The following is a 17,106-nucleotide window of genomic DNA, read 5'->3' on the forward strand; positions in this document are numbered from 1 at the left end:
CAGTTGTGCAAGGTCACCCCCTCTCCGAGTGTGCACTTTTTCCTCAAGAAATTAGGATGCAAATGAATCTCCAGTGAGAGAGCATCCTACACACCCTCGTGCAACAGCCCTTGGCTTCAGTGCCAAAACCACCGTCACTGCCACCATCACTGAGGCTGGGTTTGTGGGGAAGGCCCTTTGTTGCCTCTTGGCACCTGGAAGATTCTTCCATCAGCTTCTTCCCATCCCCCTGCTCCCCCCCTTGCTCGCGTCCCCTCCTCCTTGTCCCTCTCCCGACTTTGTCAGCTCCCGTCCACCCCGTCCCCCATGGCACACACGGAGCTCACAGAACTGGTCAGGAGCCCGGTTATTCATTTGCAAAGTCCACGTACCGTACTGTACCGGCTCAGCAACGCAGAACGAACCAGCCCCCTTATGTTGGTGCGTCCAGAGGTCCAGGAGAGCAGCCGGGTCCAGCATGTTCCGTCCCCACCAGCCAAGCAGAGCCTCAAGCCTGGCTATTACCCCAACTTGTCACTTGACCTCGGGCAGAAGCCAACCTTTCCTTGGGCTTCAGCTTTCACAGCTCAGTATCAGTAAAAGGGGCTAAAACGGGGGTCTGGCTGCTCGCCGCTCAAAGCCAGTAAAGAGAGGCGAGCTGGGTGGGAAGGAACATTTGCTTTATCCCTGAGGTCGGCAAATGGGGGAGGCTGGACTTGTGTCCACAGGCGCCCTCACCCCCCTGACCACCGGGGGGCAAGAGCTTTTAAAGGAGAGCTTCAGGGGCATAAACAGACGCAGGGGACCACAAGCAGCCAGCGTGTCGGTCGCGCCGCGGCCTGAGCAGCCCCCTTGACGGAGCACCGCGCATCTTCCTTCCGGGGTCAGCCTGGTCCCGTTTCCCTGAGTCCGAATCGTGGCAGCTGATGTCCTGGCTACCGTCTGGTCGGCATGTGGTTCACTTCTTCCACCTGGTGGGGCCCCACGATCGACAGACAGCGCGGAGGATGGGGTTCCGAGTGTCACCTGCCGCCCGTGAGGAGAAACTAAAGGGCCCTGACTCTGCGTGACGGCTAAACCATCATTAGTTGGTATTGTTTGGTCTTGACTGTTTTCCTTGGTTTCTGCATCTTCTCACTTCTCCGATTACACTTACTCTTTGGCTGAAGTTCTCTGCAGACCAAAGGCTGGCTGAGGACATAGGGGTGGGGGGTGAGGGCCTTGCTCCAGTTCAAGGTGACTAGGATTTTGCTCTAACACACTGTGCTCCTGCATCCAGCTGAGTCCCTCCTTTCAGCATAACAATCGCCATAAAAACCCAGAAGCTAACAGTTATTGTGCACTAACTGTATACTTGGCCCTATTCTATGTGTTTGTGCAGAGAAAAACACGTTTCTTTGCATCTTCACGACACCTCCTATTAGACAGACACCATGTACTGCCCCCAGTCTACGGAGGAGGAAACTGGAGCTCAGGTGACTTGATTGATCCAAAGTCACACGACATTAGCCGTCAGAGCGGGGCTGTGTGCAGGCTGCCTGGCCCAGACCTGGCCTTTCACCCTCCCAGTGGGCAGCCAACTAGAAGACACAATCTCTGGCTCAATTACTACCTGCTCAACGGAGCTTCAGGTCTTTCCTGTGCACCCAGCTGCCCCCAGTCTGCTCCCTGTAACGTTCCACGAGCTCCAAGACGCCACGTGTCCAAATGCATCCTCACCCCACATGCTCCTGATTGTCCTCGGGCACCCACCTGCCATTCTCCGTGCTGTGCGCCAGCCTGAATGGTGCCCATATGCGAATCAGAAAAAGACGCCCCCTCCCCGCAGGCAGATGCAGTCTCACCAGGTTACAGGTAGAGCCGAGGCCTGCACAACCCAATTGGGGGTCCTTCGTGGCTCTACCGTCTTCCAGGCTGCTCAGGCCCAGAGTGGGACTTGGCCTTGACCTCCCTCCACCCTTCTCGCTCATCAAACTCTCTCTGCTCTGCTTCTCCAGGGGGCCAGGGTCTCGAGGGAGCAGGGTGCCGCAAAAGTTTTACTCCTTTACTCTAAATCTTTTTTTCCTTTTTTGGGCACACCCACAACATATGGAAGTCCAGATGGGGGCACAGAATTTGAACTGGAGCTGCAAGTTACACCACACCAATGACACAAGGAGGGGGCGCTGGAGGCCATGCTGCCCTTGAAGCCCACAGTGCAACGTGCTGGCACAACCTATGGGGTCCCTGGGGCCAGGCCCTGGAAAAGCCTCTGGTCCCAGTGCTTAAGGGGGAAGAGTCGCCTAAAGGTGTGAAGTTCAAAGGCTCTGCTGAATCTGCCCTTCCCATTGCAGCCACCAGGTGGCAGCCGAGGCTACAGGCAGAAGAAGAGCAGCCCCTCCCCAACCCACTGCAGACCAACCAGATGGAGCATCAGTGTTCCCTGACCCCGGGACCTTCAGGGGAAAGAGCTTGCGCGAGCAGGTGCAGGTGTGTGTCTGAGGGGTATGGACAGACATACAGCTGGACAGATGACTGGGTTTAGCCCCTTCCTCTGGGTCTCTTCCTACCCCTCAGGTTTCCCTTCCCTGGGCTCAGCCCTGACCTGGGTGCTGGTGATCAGAGAGGAAAGTCACCCCAGGCCTGCCCTTGAGGAGCGCCCAGACCTGGGGCCGGACACAGACCAGTGAACAGACCACACAGGGTGGTGAGTGCAGAGATGGCTGGGGTAGCACAGAGGAAACCCCTAACCCAGGGGTTGGGGACACACTTCCCAGAAATGGCTTCTGGGCTGAGCCTAGAGAACTTCCCGCGAGTCTCAGACACATACATCATGTCTGCGTCTCCCCAGCAGCCTCGCGGGGAAGGCATGACAGGACCACTTCTCCTGGCAAGTGCACGGAGCATCTGAAAGGCCAAGTGGTCCCACACGCAGTGGGAAGAAGAGCTGGCACTTGAACCAGAGCCTGCACGAATCTTAAGCCCGAGCTCCTGGCCACTGTATGTACTGCTGGGAACTTAACACTGGGAGGAGGGCCAAGCTGGGGGGTCCAGGCCCTGGGCCAGATCTAGAGGGGAGGCAGATGCCTCCCATCTACGGCCCAGTGCAAGTCCAGGCATCTGACTCACCTGTGGGCTCGGTCCAAGGGGATCAGGTAGGAGAACAGAGGGTCACAACTCTCTGCACCCCCCCAACCCCGCTCCTCTACCCTGGGCCGGAGGAGGAGAGGCCAGCAGCAGTCCCATCTGATGGCTCCCAAGCACAATGAGCAGTAGTATTTCTGCTCGTGTCCCTCTGAGCGGGAGGCAAGTCACCTTGAAAACCATCCCAACGCCCTGCGTCTCTGTCTTACTAACAGGTGACACTCAAGCTAGATCTCCGCAGCCTTTTTTCAAAACCAACTCCAGGCCGGAAGTTCCCCTTAGAGTCTAACTGAAGTAAGCTGTGCTGCCATCACCTTCGACTCTGCAGTTCCTGTGTGCAGCTTTTCGTGGGCGAGTTAAATGCTGACCCCATTGTGTGGAGGCTCAGCCTTTCCTTCTATGGCGAAGTGTTTCCTTCTGGCGTAAAGGGTGGCTGGGAGATAAAGCTTTGCCCTTTCCATGGGCATCACCTTTCTCTACCCCTCTGACAAGCTTTCCGTGGGATCAGGGCCTGACGGATGGTGTTCAGTATAATGTCATCATAAATAAAACCCTTGTGACAAAAACCAACAACATGTATTTATCAAAATGAAGTTAGTTGAGGGAAACCTTGTTTCTTCCTTCAATATTAGCTTTGCGTGAAAGCAGCTTTGCTGAGATGGAGATATTCTGTCCAAAGGAGCATGGCGGAGGGCAGCGTTGCCAGCGACGTCCACGAGGTCTGGGTTGGCACCTCGTTCCCGCAGATCACACGCACATTCCTCTTCCTGGCGCTGGATGGCTGTGAGGAGCAGGCTAAGAAACAGAAGGCAGAGTCTAAGAATTCAAAGTCAACCATCCACACGTTTCACCAGTTCCTTAGATCTCAATGAGATCAACTCATTTTTAGTCTAAGTCGTGAAATCAAATCCATCTCCTGGTGACGTTGTTGGCTACTACGCAGCTTTATCCGTGCTGTCCTGTTCTCATCGTCACAGAGGTCAAACTGGCATTTCCTCTCTACTAGGAGACGTACCAGCTGGATGGCCACTGGCCCAGGCCAAACGGAGAGCAGCCCTACAAAAGCGAGAGGACTGTTTAGGAAATTGCAGCGTACACTTTCAAAGCATGCAATAACTTGCAATGATTTGTAATAACGTTTAAGCATTTGGTCATGTGCTGTTCCTATCCCTTTAGGGCAAATACTCAGTTTTCTTCTGGAGAAAGAACACTTCTTAGCGCTTATTCCTCAGCACATTAGTGAAAGAACAATCTCTTTGAAGAGAAAGAACATGACCTTGAGATTCAGCTCAGCTTGGGTTTGAATTCTCCTCCGCCCCTTCTCGGCTGCCCCTCAGCCTTTCTTCGGCTCCATTTCCTCATCAGCAAAATGTGGATAAAGCTGTTGTCATCACACAGGACACCACAGCGACGCTTAAATGAGAAGCTGTGTAACGTGTTTCGAGCAGACCCTTGCCCAGATCACAGCTCAATGATTGTTAGAGAATATTAATGTCATTATTACTATTATTTGGCAAAGACTGTTTCAATTAAGTGAAACATTATACCTTCTTTGCAGACGTGGTTTAAGGACGAGAAAGAACTCCCAATGTCTTAGAATTAGAATTGGCACCATTATTTTTATCGTTTCTCATTTTCCCCGTTAGGCTCATTATCCTGTGTCTTTTGTGTCAGGTTCCTATTTTTTTAAATTGAAGTATAGTTAGCGTATAATATTATACATGTTACAGGCGTATAATGATACAATATAGCGATTCACAGTTTTTGATAAAGCTTGTACTCCATCTATAGTTGTTATAAAATATTAGCTATATTCCTTATGTTGTACAACATATGCTTGTAGCTTATTTTATTTTATTTTATTTTATTTTATTTTATTTTATTTTATTTTATTTTATTTTATTTTATTTTATTTTTGGCTTTTTTAGGGCTGCACCTGCAGCATATGGAGGTTCCCAGGCTTGGGGTTGAATCGGAGCTGTAGCCGCTGGCCTACACCACAGCCATGGCAACAGCAATATCAGATCCAAGCCACATCTTTGACCTACACCACAGCTCATGGCAACACCAGATCCTTACTGAGTGAGGCCGAGTTCGAGTCTGCGTCCTCATGGATGCTAGTCAGATTTGTTTCCACTGAGCCACGACGGGAACTCCCCCTTTTGCTTATTTTAAACCTAGTTCTTAGTCCCGAACCCATATATTGCCCCCTCCTCTTCTCTCTCCCCATTGGTAACCACTTAGTTTGTTCTCTAGATCTGTGAGTTGCCAGCATTTTTTCTTTTTTTTTTTGGCTGCCCTTGTAGCAGGTGGAACTTCCCGGGCTAGGGATCAAACCCACACCACAGCAGCGACCCAAGCCACTGCAGTGATGGTGCCAGATCCTTAACCTACTGCGCCACAAGAGAATGCCTAAAATTTCTTATTGGTACATAAAATAGCAGGCAATTATAAACCCAAGGTGCCTTGTGGATTAAACGAAATAATGGTCTATAGAGCAGGCTCCTGCAGTTTTAGTCGCATGGTCGGCATTTAAATAAATTTTAGTTCTTAAAATCATCATGGGCAGTACTATAAATCAACTATACTTCGATTTTCAAAAAATAATAAAATAGGAGTTCCCGTCATGGCTCAGTGTTTAACAAATCTAAGAACCATGAGGTTGTGGGTTCCATCCCTGGCCTCGCTCAGTGGGTTAAGGATCCGGTGTTGCCGTGAGCTGTGGTGTAGGTCGCAGACGTGGCACAGATCCCACGTTGCTGTGGCTGTGGTGTAGGCCAGCGGCTACAGCTCTGATTCGACCCCTAGCCTGGGAACCTCCATATGCCGCAGGTGTGGCCCTAAAAAAGGACAAAAGACAAAATAAATAAATAAATAAATAAATAAATAAATAAATAAAACAAAAGCATTATGGGGAACGAGAATTAAAATAACAAAACAAAAAAAGATTTTTTTCTTTAAAGTATTATTAATTAATTTATTTATGTCTTTTTAGGGCTGCACCTATGGCATATGGAAGTTATCAGGCTAGGAGTTGAATTGGAGCTGCAGCTGCCAACCTCTGCCACAGCCACAGCAACACAGGATCCAAGCCAAATCTGCAACCTACACCACAGCTGACGGCAATGCCAGATCCTTAAGCACCTGAGCAAGGCCAAGGATTGAACCCGAATCCTCGTGGATACTAGTTGGCTCTTAACCCACTAAGCCACGATGGGAACTCCTAAAAACCTACTTATTATTCTGATTTTCAGGGAACTTTAAGCCCAAGAAAATTCAGGATTGAAATGTTATTCAACATTTAGAGTTATAGTATATCAAATCATTCCCAACGACCAATATTAGTATTTAATACTATTATAAGTATTATAAGTATTCAAAAGGGCAGCTTTTACAATTTCCTACCTTCAAAAAAGCTTTTGTTTGAAAGAAGGGAGGAAAAGCATCAACTGAGATTAAATCAGTACTTCAATTTTAAATTTCTCATCTTGCTCATAGGAGGCAATATGAAGCTTGTAATGATGAAGGTGTTCTAAGAAATAGATGAAGGGGCCTGAGTGGAATATGTCTGCTGCATAATAGGTATTCACGTCATATTTGATTAATAAATGGATTGAAAGAATGAATAAATATATTCAAAGAGTTCAGTATTTCAAGGAAAACTTGTATGAAGTGAAGCAATATTTTTGCCACAGTAAAAAGAATCTATATGTGCTATTTTTACTTTTTATTTCATAAGGACACAACTAAAACCTTATAAACTTTTGCAACAGTGATAATCATCCTTTATACTACTTTTCATTCTCAAAAGAATGCAAAAGAAAATGACTAATCTGCAATCATCTACATATCATATGTAATAAAGCTACATATGATCAAAAATGTATGTATATACTTAGATATATACCTTTAAATATACAAATAAAAAGATTCCCTTTGCTTTTTTTTTTTTTTTTTTGCGGGGAGCATGCTCACAGCTTGTGGAAGTTCCTGGGCCAGGAATCAAACTCCGATCCTTAACCTGCGACGCCACAAGGGAACTCTTGCCTTTACTTCTGAAGAGACTAAAAGTTGACAGAAGATACCCATTCTCCAAAAAGTTAAAAAAAAAACCTCAAAAAGTGAGAAATTATTTTCATCTGTTCAAGATTCATATTCCTGCTCTTTCCCAGGATTATCAAATAATAACAAACATTTACTGGAATTTTTGTACATGCTGATTGTAGAAATCACAGTTTTTTTAAAAAGGAAAAGAAAACTTCATTTGTAATACAAATGCTCAGAAAGAAACCTCATCCTGTTTTCATATGTATTTTTGGCTAAGACCATAGTCTTCTTGTGTTTATATACAATAAAATTGATTTTTTTTCTCAATGATTTACCAAAGTACATCTCTGTATGTCAGCATACATCTTTTTTAATCTTTAATTTTTATTTTTTGCTTTTTAGGGCCAAACTTGTGGCATATAGATGTTCCCAGGCTAGGAGTCCAATCAGAGCTACAGCTGCCGGCCTACGCCACAGCCACAGCAATGCCAGATCCAAGGCATGTCTGTGACCTACACCGCAGCTCAATGGCAATGCCAGATCGTCAGCCCACTGAGCGAGGGATTGAACCCACAACCTCATGGTTCCTACTCAGATTTTTTTCTGCTGCGCCACAATGGGAATTCCTGGACAATGTTCTATAGGCATGTGAGACCTGGAACTTGCATGAGACAGGCAGAACGGAAAGATGGACGGGGCCAGGGCTAATCCCCCTGAGCCGAGGCATTGGCCAAGCCTGGAGGGGACTTCTTGGCATGTGTTAGTGCAAGAAGTTCATTTTCCTTCCTGGGAAAGACAGTTGAATGCAGGTGCGCTGTTCTTCAGCGCCGAAGTCACACGTCATCTGTTTGGGTGGAAGGTAACGAGAGCTTCAATGGACGCAGAATCACCGGGACGATCCAGGCTGGTGGGGCAGGTCTGCTTCATGACGTTTGTCAAGAGCCCGGCCTCCCTCCCTCTTAACCTGCCATTCCCGAAAACGCTATTCGCATCTCCGTGTCCGGGCCGAGGTGCAGCCCTTGGGAAGGGAAGAGGAAATCCAGGACAGGCAACGTGCTTTAAGCAAGTCGGGAGCGGCAGCCATCAGCTTCGCCCATGTTGCGCTGGTCCAAACCGAGTCACACAGCCGCCCTCAGAGCAAGAGCCTCTGTGACATGCAGCCTCGCTTGGGGACAGGCTCAGGGCTTCTTGTTGTAGGCCTCCTGTCTCTGCTCCACCACCGAGGACTGGGTAACGAGAGAGGAGAACGTGTCTTCCAGGTCATAGGCCCTGGACCACGGGCCTCACGTGAAGGCCTGATGAAGAGCAACGTGCATCACGAGGAGGTTCTGGGCATCAGGGGGTGGGACTTGGGTGGTTATCCTGCGGAGGGTGAGTGTGGTCTGTGTTTGGGACGAGCATAAACCCAGGTATTCGGTGGCCGAAGGGATCCTTTAGTGCAGAGAGTGGCAGGGTCCATGCTCCTTCCTCCACAGCGTAGCGTTGGTGCTGCCCAGCCAGGGGCTCTATGTCCAGCTCTGCTCTCAGGCCCAGGACTCTGTTCTTTGCAACACGGCATGTGCAGAAGTGACGTGTACCACGTCTGAGATGAGGAGGGGAAAGCAGGCATGCTTTCTCCACACCCTGTCCCTCCGTCTGTTGGATGGAGCCAGAGAATGCCGAATCCCTAGGGGCTAGCAAGAGCCACGGATGAAAGGAGCCTGGGTCCTGACTCTCTCACACAGAAACCTGCCAGCCCTCCAGGAACACCTGTATTGAACTGTGATGAGACTGAGAAATAAGCTTCCTGTACTGTGTTGTGGTTACGCCACTGTGCTTTGGAGTTTTGGTACTTTCTACAGCAGACATAAACTTAATGGATTGATTTCTTCATCCGCTTTTTTTTTTCTTTTTCTTTCTTTATCTCTCGCTCTCTCTTATTTTTTTTTTTTTTTTTTTTTTATTCTTTGCTCTTTTTGCCTTTTCTAGGGCCACTCCCATGGCATACGGAGGTTCCCCGGCCAGGGGTCTAACCAGAGCTGTAGTCGCCAGCCTTCGCCAACAACGCGGGATCCGAGCTGCGTCTGCCTATGCCACAGCTCAGGGCAACGCCGGATCCTTAACCCACTGAGCAAGGGCAGGGACCGATCCCACAACCTCATGGTTCCTAGTTAGATTTGTTTGCCACGACGGGAACTCCTCTCTCTCTCTCTCTCGTTTATGAATGGCCACACCTGGGGCACATGGAAAGTCCTAGGCTCGGGGTTGAATTGGAGCTGCACCTGCAAGCCTACACCACAGCCACAGTAACCTGGGACCCGAGACCCATCTGCGACCTATGCCCCAGCTTGCGGCAATGCCAGATCCTTAACCAGCTGAGTGAGGCCAGGGATTGAACCCGCATCTTCATGGGTACTAGTCAGGTCCTTCACCCACTGAGCCACAATGGGAACTCCACATTCATCCACTTTTTAGTCGTTTGGGTCTCCTCTAGAACCTAAGTTTCAAGAGGTCAGTCTTTGGCTTTTCATGGCTGTGTCCCCAGTGCCTAGAACACAGTGGGTGTCCCACAAATATTTATGAGTGTAGAATGAGGGCAGACTGAGTGCTGCCCCTGGCAGGAGGTATGAGCTGTGCCAAGGCTGAGGCCGACACCAAGGGCCTGTGAGTCAGAGGCACGATGCCGGCTTCTCGGAACAGAAGTAACTAGTCCTTGCCTCGGCGGTCAGTGTGGTGGCTGGGGAGAAAGGTGAGCTTGTGGTCAGGGTGAACTTGTTGACTCATCCATCCATGAACTCATCCATCCATTAAACAGGCATGCGTTGAGCTCCCGAGCTGCCGCAGGCACTCTGCTAGGCCAGGGGTATACAGGGTTACGGGGTCAATCTGTGGCTACAGTTGGGGCCAACCTAAAGGTCCATTTGTTCGGCAGATGTGGCTCTGTATGCCCCAAACAAGTGTCGCTGGCTCCAAGTGGGGAAGAGAGAGAAAGCACAAGTGGTTCCCTCCAGCCTGTTTCCAGCCCAGGAGGTGCATCTCAGAGCAGTCTCTAGGGATGGAGGCCTTAGGGAGCTGGTGGCCAGCACAGTAATTCTCAGAACCATGGGTGGGCGTGGGGGAAGAAGTAAGAGAAAAGCCAGCGTCCTTATTAGATGTTTTAGAGAGGATTGCCAGGGAAGCTCGACTGCTCCCTTCAGGGAGAGACGTGCAGCTTTTCTTCTATTTGAACTTGCTGAGGGCTTCATTGTCACAAGCCCTCTCGAGATTGGAGGGAGAGCTGGGGACACTTGGCTGCAGCCTTTGCAGGTGTTCTCAAGGAGACTCTGGTTCCTGGAGGGCTCCATTAAAATGCAATCTGGTTTCATCAAATGTGCCAGTATTTGGGCCAGGCCCGTGGAACGCCTTGAAGATGCTTGCCCTCCCTGCCCACTCCACACGTGGGACTGAATATTAACACACTGACCTGTGTGGCCTGCTGGAGGCTGGCTCCTGATTTCTTTTTATTTTTTTTTGTCTTTTTGCTATTTCTTGGGCTGCTGCCGCGGCATATGGAGGTTCCCAGGCTAGGGGTCCAATCGGAGCTGTAGCCACCAGCCTACACCAGAGCCACAGCAACCCAGGATCCGAGCCGCGTCTGCAACCTACACCACAGATCACGGCAATGCCAGATCCTTAACCCATTGAGCAAGGCCAGGGATCGAACCCGCAACCTCATGGTTCCTAGTCGGATTCGATAACCACTGCGCCACGACGGGAACTCCCTTTTCTTTTTTCTTTTTTTTTTTTTTTTTTGGCTCCTGATTTCTAAACTCTGAATGCCGTGACACGCTCCATGGTCAGCACTCTTCCTGATGCTGTCTCCATTTTAAAAAGACCTGACCCAGCCCATACACAATAGGCTGATTGTGGCCGAGATGACCCCGTGTCCCTTCAACATCCTTCCTCTGTGCCAACAGAAGTCGTTTTAGCTGAGTACAAGGCTGCCAGGGAACGACCACATTGCTCAGTCTCCCTTTCATCAGGTTTGGGACTAGGGGTTGGGCAGAGCTGGGATGTATACACCTTGCAGCTAATGTCTCCCAGGGGAAAGGCGCTCGCCTCCCCAGGCCCTTCCCTCTGCTCCCACTGGCTCAAAGGCAGATGCAGTGGCGGAAGCTGGCCGCTCTCTTAGATCCCTAACTGAAAGCCCTGTGCAGACGGGGGAGGAAGACAGAAGGAGCCTGGATACTTGGACGATCTTGCAGAGCAAACCACGCTGCTGGCTCTGGACCACCTGCCACCTCGAGACTTTCACGGGAGAGAGAAAGAAATTTGCGTCTTGTTGAGGTTCTTCTCCTAGGGGAGCTTCTGGCGATGGAGGCTTCTTGAGGTCATCAGTGCGTGCTTTTCATGTACGGTCTGTCCAGACTGTCAAGATCAGTTGGCTCGTCCTGGGCAGGGACCCTATTCTTTTCAGGGCTATTTAACTTGGCCAGCGATTTGCCATGATGTTGCTGTTGTCAGGCACAGGAGGAATAGTGGGGGTAGCTTCTCTTACCAACATTCAGGTTTCAGTTTGCATCTCACCTCCTTAAAGATTTTCTTGACAGCCTTATCTAAAGTAGGTTCCCCTTGATTACCGTCTAGCTCAGCCCACTCACTTCCTTCACGGCACTCAGTGAATCCGTCATGGTCTGTCTGGTATCCAACTTCCACCGTAGAACAGAAGCTGCACGAAGACAGGGGCCATGCCGACCACTGAGTCTCTAATGGGTATCAGAATATTTGACACGCAGTAGGCACTTCAACACCACATAAGTGGCGAAGCTTGAGATCATTAAGAGATTTCTGTTGGGCTTCGCAAGAGGTGTTAGCACCAGGAAAGTGTATAGGATATCTTTAATTATTATTATTATTATTATTATTATTATTATTATTATTATTATTATTTCAGTGGCCACACGTGTGACACATGGCTGACCTCACTGCACCTGTGGCAATGCTGGGTCCTTAACCCCCTGTGCCACAGCAGGAACTCCTAGAATATCTTGGTGATGTTTCAAAGGGAGGCTTTCTTACCCAAGACTCAAACCCAAAGACCATAAAGAACAGTTATATACCTTACTTCATGAAGTTTAGACATCCCACATGGTGATAGACACTGTACACACAGTTTTAAAAAGTGAAAGCATGGGCGCAAATTACAAAGAAATGTTATCATCAAGGATTATTTTCCACAATACATATGAAATCCTAAATGGATAAAAAAGAAAAAGACAAATGGCTTCAGAGAAAAATAAATATAAATGGAATACACATCACAGAGAGCAAAACAAAGACAAACATACATGGCCAATAAGCACGCTTTGCAAACAGAAATGACCTACGTATCCAATGAGAGGGAGATAGTTAAATAAATTATAGTATATCCATATCACAGAATTTCACGAAGCTATGACTAGGACTGAGACGCGTTTTTATTAAGTGAGAAAAAGCAGGAACAATATGGATGTGATCCCATAGACAAGAGCACACACATACACATGCACATCGGAACTGTACAGGGGAAAAGCTGAAAGAGTGCACGCCAAACTATTCCGTCTTCAGGAAAAGCAGTAGATTGGGCAGGGAGGTGTGGCCTAGGTTACTTCTAACTCCACCCGCTTTTCGAGTGTTGTAAACCTTTTACAGTGAGCATACATTCACCTATGACCTGTGTCATTCTGAAAAAAGTTTAAAACAATCGAAATTATATGGAAGCCATCTAGCAAAACTCTTGCTTGATATGTGGCAAGAGTAGTAGCCAGAATCAAACAGAAGTGATCTGAAAATCTGGTCAGTCCTACGGAAAGAGATCTAGGTGCTACCTTAGGTCACACAGACATGCTTTGAACAATGGGCAGCTCTACAGGGGCCCTCAGCCCTTCTTCTCTTAACCCCACCCCCACGCTTGCATTCTCCTCCCTTGTCTTGAACCATCAGCTACAACCTGCCTTTAAAATAAAATGTATGTACTCATCGTACTCTGGGCTGACATTAGGCGAGTTTCTTCAGGTGCAAGTAGAGCCCGTTCTTGGGTTTGAGGAAAATATTGGGCCTGGAGACGAGAGGCCTGGTGGGTTCTGCCGTCAGTGAGAAGCGGAGCAGAATCAAGGCGACAGCCGCCTTTAACTCAGCCATCGCAAACTGCTGCCCCACGCAGTTCCTGCAGACGCCAAGGGAAAGAAAGAGATACTTGAACAAGGAATGCTCCTTCTGACTCTTTCATAAGCTCCTAGAACAACAAGTCTGACTTCGCTGGCAGCATTTTCACACTACGTGACTTACCAACATTTGGACGCTGGACTGAAGGGCTCCCTGCAAGACTGTGAGCTGGGGGGTTCCAGGTGGTGCCCTCCCTAAACAAGGTGGCACTTGGAAGTGCCCAGAGGACCGTCTCTCCTCTGAGGTTCGGATGTAAAACTGGGTGACTGTAGCCGGTAACACTGCACTGCAGAACTGAAATTTGCCAAGAAGGTAGCACTTCAGTGTCCCCTCACACACACACAGAAGGTAAATGCGGAAGGTGAAGGATGTGCCAATTAACTAGGCAGGGAGGGATCCTTTCACGGTGTCTGTGTGTATCAACTCATCGTGATACACACTTCAAGTAACTTAGAATTTAGGACGTTCATATACAGATGCAATACAGTTTGAAAAAACAGAAGTCTTTCTCCTTTGTTGGGAGTGAACTTGCGCTGAGCCCATGAGCAACAGCTCGCATTGCTGGGTAGCTTTCTGAGGCATGGCTGTACAGTGTGACACAGAGAAAGGTGTCGTGCTCTGGGAAACTAACTGGCCCTTTCAGGGGCTCGAACAGGCACCAAGACCTAGCGCTTGGTCAGGCGAGAAGACGAGCTTCCCTGGACGAATTTAGAGAGCTGAGGGGCTACAAGGAGAAGAGCGTTCCCAAGCAAACAGTTCTGTGCATTTTCAACAACTTCAAGTTGTCCTCACCTTGGTCCAGCTGAGAACGGTAAGTAGGCGTAGCAGTGTCTCTTGTCATTATTCTCCTGAGAGAACCTCAAGGGGTCAAAGACCTGAAATGAGAGGGCAAGCCCGCCACCATCCCCCACACACCATCAGCACATTTCTTAAGCTACTGCTTAGCCCTGACCCACACAAATAGAATACAGACATGTGATTTCAGATGTTCTGCTGGCCGCATATGAAAAAGGGGTAATGGATTTTAATACAAGCATTTACTTAACAGAAAATATGACCCTTCCAATGTGGATTCAATATAGGCCATTATTAAGGAAATACCTCACATTTTTTGGCACTACATCTTTAAAATTTGACATTTCCAGCACAACTCCACTCCAAGCAGCCACATCTCAAGGGCTCCATAGCCATAGGTGGTTCATGGCCACCGTACCAAACAGCACAACTCTGGACCTGCAGAACTTGTCTGGTCTCCCAGTTGATTAGTCGGCTACCCAGGTTAAGGAAGGGGAAAGCAGAAACGCCATGGCCATTGGTGATCTTTCGCTTTGAGGGGAGGCGGGCGCCTACTTACAGGTCAAGTGAAAATGCTTATGTGATCAGTTGAACCACTCGCCCATGGCACGCGACAGATTGGAAACTAGCAGCTTATGGAAAAGGAAGGATCTGTCCACTTTGTGAGAGTTTAGAGTTTCGAGAGACTCAGGAGTGCTCCCCATCTCCTTCTGGCCTCTCCAGATCCCCTCTCCTCCCTTTCCCATCCTGCGCCGGGCTCCCGACAGGCCCCTGTGGTTCCCCGCGGGTTTGGCATGGAGAGGAGATCTGGAGAGTGGGAGGAGAGCGCGTCCAGGGTGTTTAATCCCCGGGCGCCTCCCAGCCAGGCGGCCAAAGGTTAACTGCACACTCTGCTGGCAGCCACCACTCCTGTCCAGGGGCCTTTCCCAGCTGCAATCTCTCTCCGGGTTTCCTAACTCTCCCTCCCATGTCCCTCAAGCCCAGAGGAGTAAGCACTGCAGCAGTTATTTGCTCCGTCTGGCTTCTCCGAAACCCTACCCCGAGAGTTCCTCTCTGAAGTTCTCCTCAAAACACACTCAAGTCCACTCTCCCCCCCTTGAGTGGGCCCTTGCCTTCCTGCCAGAATTCTGATGGTGACATCCAGCAGAGGAGACTTAGAGGGGCCCGAGTGGCTGTGGACAGTCCACACCCTTGCGGACGTCTAGCTAAGTGCTTGGGAGAGCACCTTAAAAAAAGACTGAAATACAGCCCGGGGCAATTTAGAGCAGATGGCACGGCATTACCCCAAGCTTCCCTCCAAAGCAAGATGAGGTAGGAAGAGAGGAAGAGGCGGTGGTCCTTAAGTGGAAAAGTGTCTCATTGTTGGTTATGACTATTTTTGTCGTGTTGTGTCATTTGCCACTTCCATGCCTAACTAACACAAAGTAAACTGCACAGTGTTAGTTCTTGGAAGTATTTACGTGTGAGACAGGCGTACCTGTGGGTTTTCCCAGATGGCAGGGTTGTGGTGGAGCCCCCAGATACTGCAAACCACAGTAATTCCTGAGAAAGGAAGGAAATCAATGAGATTGTGGGGGAAAGAGCATATCATGAGCTCCTGTCACACTGCTCTTCAAGAAGACTCTTCTTCTTGAAGGGAAGGAAGTAGCTCTTGGCCGAGTTCTGTGGGCCGTGGGTGATTGCCAGCATGAAGGTCCTCCAGGAAGGGGGAGCTGGTGGCACGTCAGTCTTCAAATCGATGATCTAGTTAGTACCCGATTCTATCTTAAGGAGCCGTTGGCATGATGTCAAAATGACAGGCCATGCTCATGTTTTCTGCCACCTCTGGAAATTACTGACGGGTCTACTAGTGGGTTGTAAAGTACCTAGGGGCAATGGTTGGGGAGCAGAAGAACCGAGCTGTACTTCCATCGGGCAGATCCAATGAAAAGTTTCTATTGGTGCTCTTCATGCATGCAAGGTAGGGAAATCTGGCAAATATCCATGAGGTATGGGGAGTAAGAAAAGGACTGTGAGAGGTGAGACAATTTGAGGACTATTCAGTCACCAGAAATACTTCTGGGAACTCAATCCTGGATCTGTCAACAAAGCGACAGGCAGTGACAAGCGGTTGGTATCGGCACAAGGAATCCTGTGGCTTTGTTCCCAAGGGCAAGAGCGAAGAGGACACTGAAGCAGGTGAATGAGGCTTGTCTCATGTGACCCCTCGGCCTCCCACTCGCCCTGCTCAGACACTTGTGCTGCTCTGGAGAACACTGGGCTCTGGACGTGGGGCCCCTTGAGCGAGTTCCAGCTCTGCTCATCTGCACGTTGGCACCCCCCGGTGGGTTTGCGGTATGCCAAAGGCATCTGAAAGTGCTTCGTAGACTGCAAAGCATGTAGAAGGGTCTGGGGACATCGTGTTCTGAAGGGAAAGAATGAGACGATCTCTCTGAAGGCTCTCTGTAAACGATGATGAGCTGCATGGTTGTCAGGGGAAGGTGATGATGATAATGAAGACAGAGGCCCTCCCTGAGCCTTCCAGACGGGGACAATGGTACTCATCTCCCACCAGTCCCCATCGCCCGGGTCGCAGACTCAGCCAGACCAGGCTTGGCTTAGAAACAGTGTCCCATAACACAAGAAACCCTGGGCTGCGGTTGGGGTTCTGTGCTTGGCTGCCCACGACGCCGTGCCTTTGGGAAAGGCGAGACATTACCCATTGAGCACCTAACAGGTGCCTCACCCTAAACCAGCTGTCCTTGGGCATGTCTTTGGACTCCACGAGAGCCAAGAAGCCTTCTGGTCGCTGTCACTGGGTTCCCCAGGAGCCCCCTGTTCTCCAGAAGCTGCTTAGGGAAAGAATGCCAAGACCTGCAGGCAAGGAGCGTCCATCTGAGAAGGTAATGGGCTTGCTGAGTTCTCTGGAAAAGGAGAGGACTGGAGGTGCCAAGCGGAGGGACTCCTTAATGCACATCGTGGTGTATGACATCTCACCCAGCTGGCCCCTGTGGGAACAAG

The 17,106-nt window shown here is 49.4% G+C and overlaps 1 protein-coding gene across 2 annotated transcripts in view; it reads right to left on the reverse strand.

Annotated features, from left to right (window-relative positions):
- Positions 1 to 3,659: 3,659 nt before the first annotated feature.
- Positions 3,660 to 17,106, reverse strand: part of LOC100627093 (cytochrome P450 4X1) — a 55,565-nt gene continuing 42,118 nt past the window's right edge. The window contains exons 9-13 of one of the 2 annotated variants that reach the window (XM_084965168.1): positions 16,960 to 17,093; positions 15,584 to 15,648; positions 14,104 to 14,186; positions 13,132 to 13,312; positions 3,660 to 4,158 (exon numbers count right to left, since the gene is read on the reverse strand). In XM_084965168.1, the coding sequence (XP_084821294.1) occupies positions 13,144 to 13,312; positions 14,104 to 14,186; positions 15,584 to 15,648; positions 16,960 to 17,093 (451 nt within the window). In that variant the 3' untranslated portion in view covers positions 3,660 to 4,158; positions 13,132 to 13,143. Of the gene's footprint in view, positions 4,159 to 13,131; positions 13,313 to 14,103; positions 14,187 to 15,583; positions 15,649 to 16,959; positions 17,094 to 17,106 lie in introns of those variants that run through there. The other variant, XR_014808403.1, reaches the window with a different exon arrangement.

Source organism: Sus scrofa, chromosome 6, assembly GCF_054392235.1.
Source record: "Sus scrofa isolate SSC_HxYL_T2T_F1_AM1 chromosome 6, Sscrofa_HxYL_maternal_Yorkshire_Landrace_v2.0, whole genome shotgun sequence".
Lineage (NCBI taxonomy): Eukaryota > Metazoa > Chordata > Mammalia > Artiodactyla > Suidae > Sus > Sus scrofa.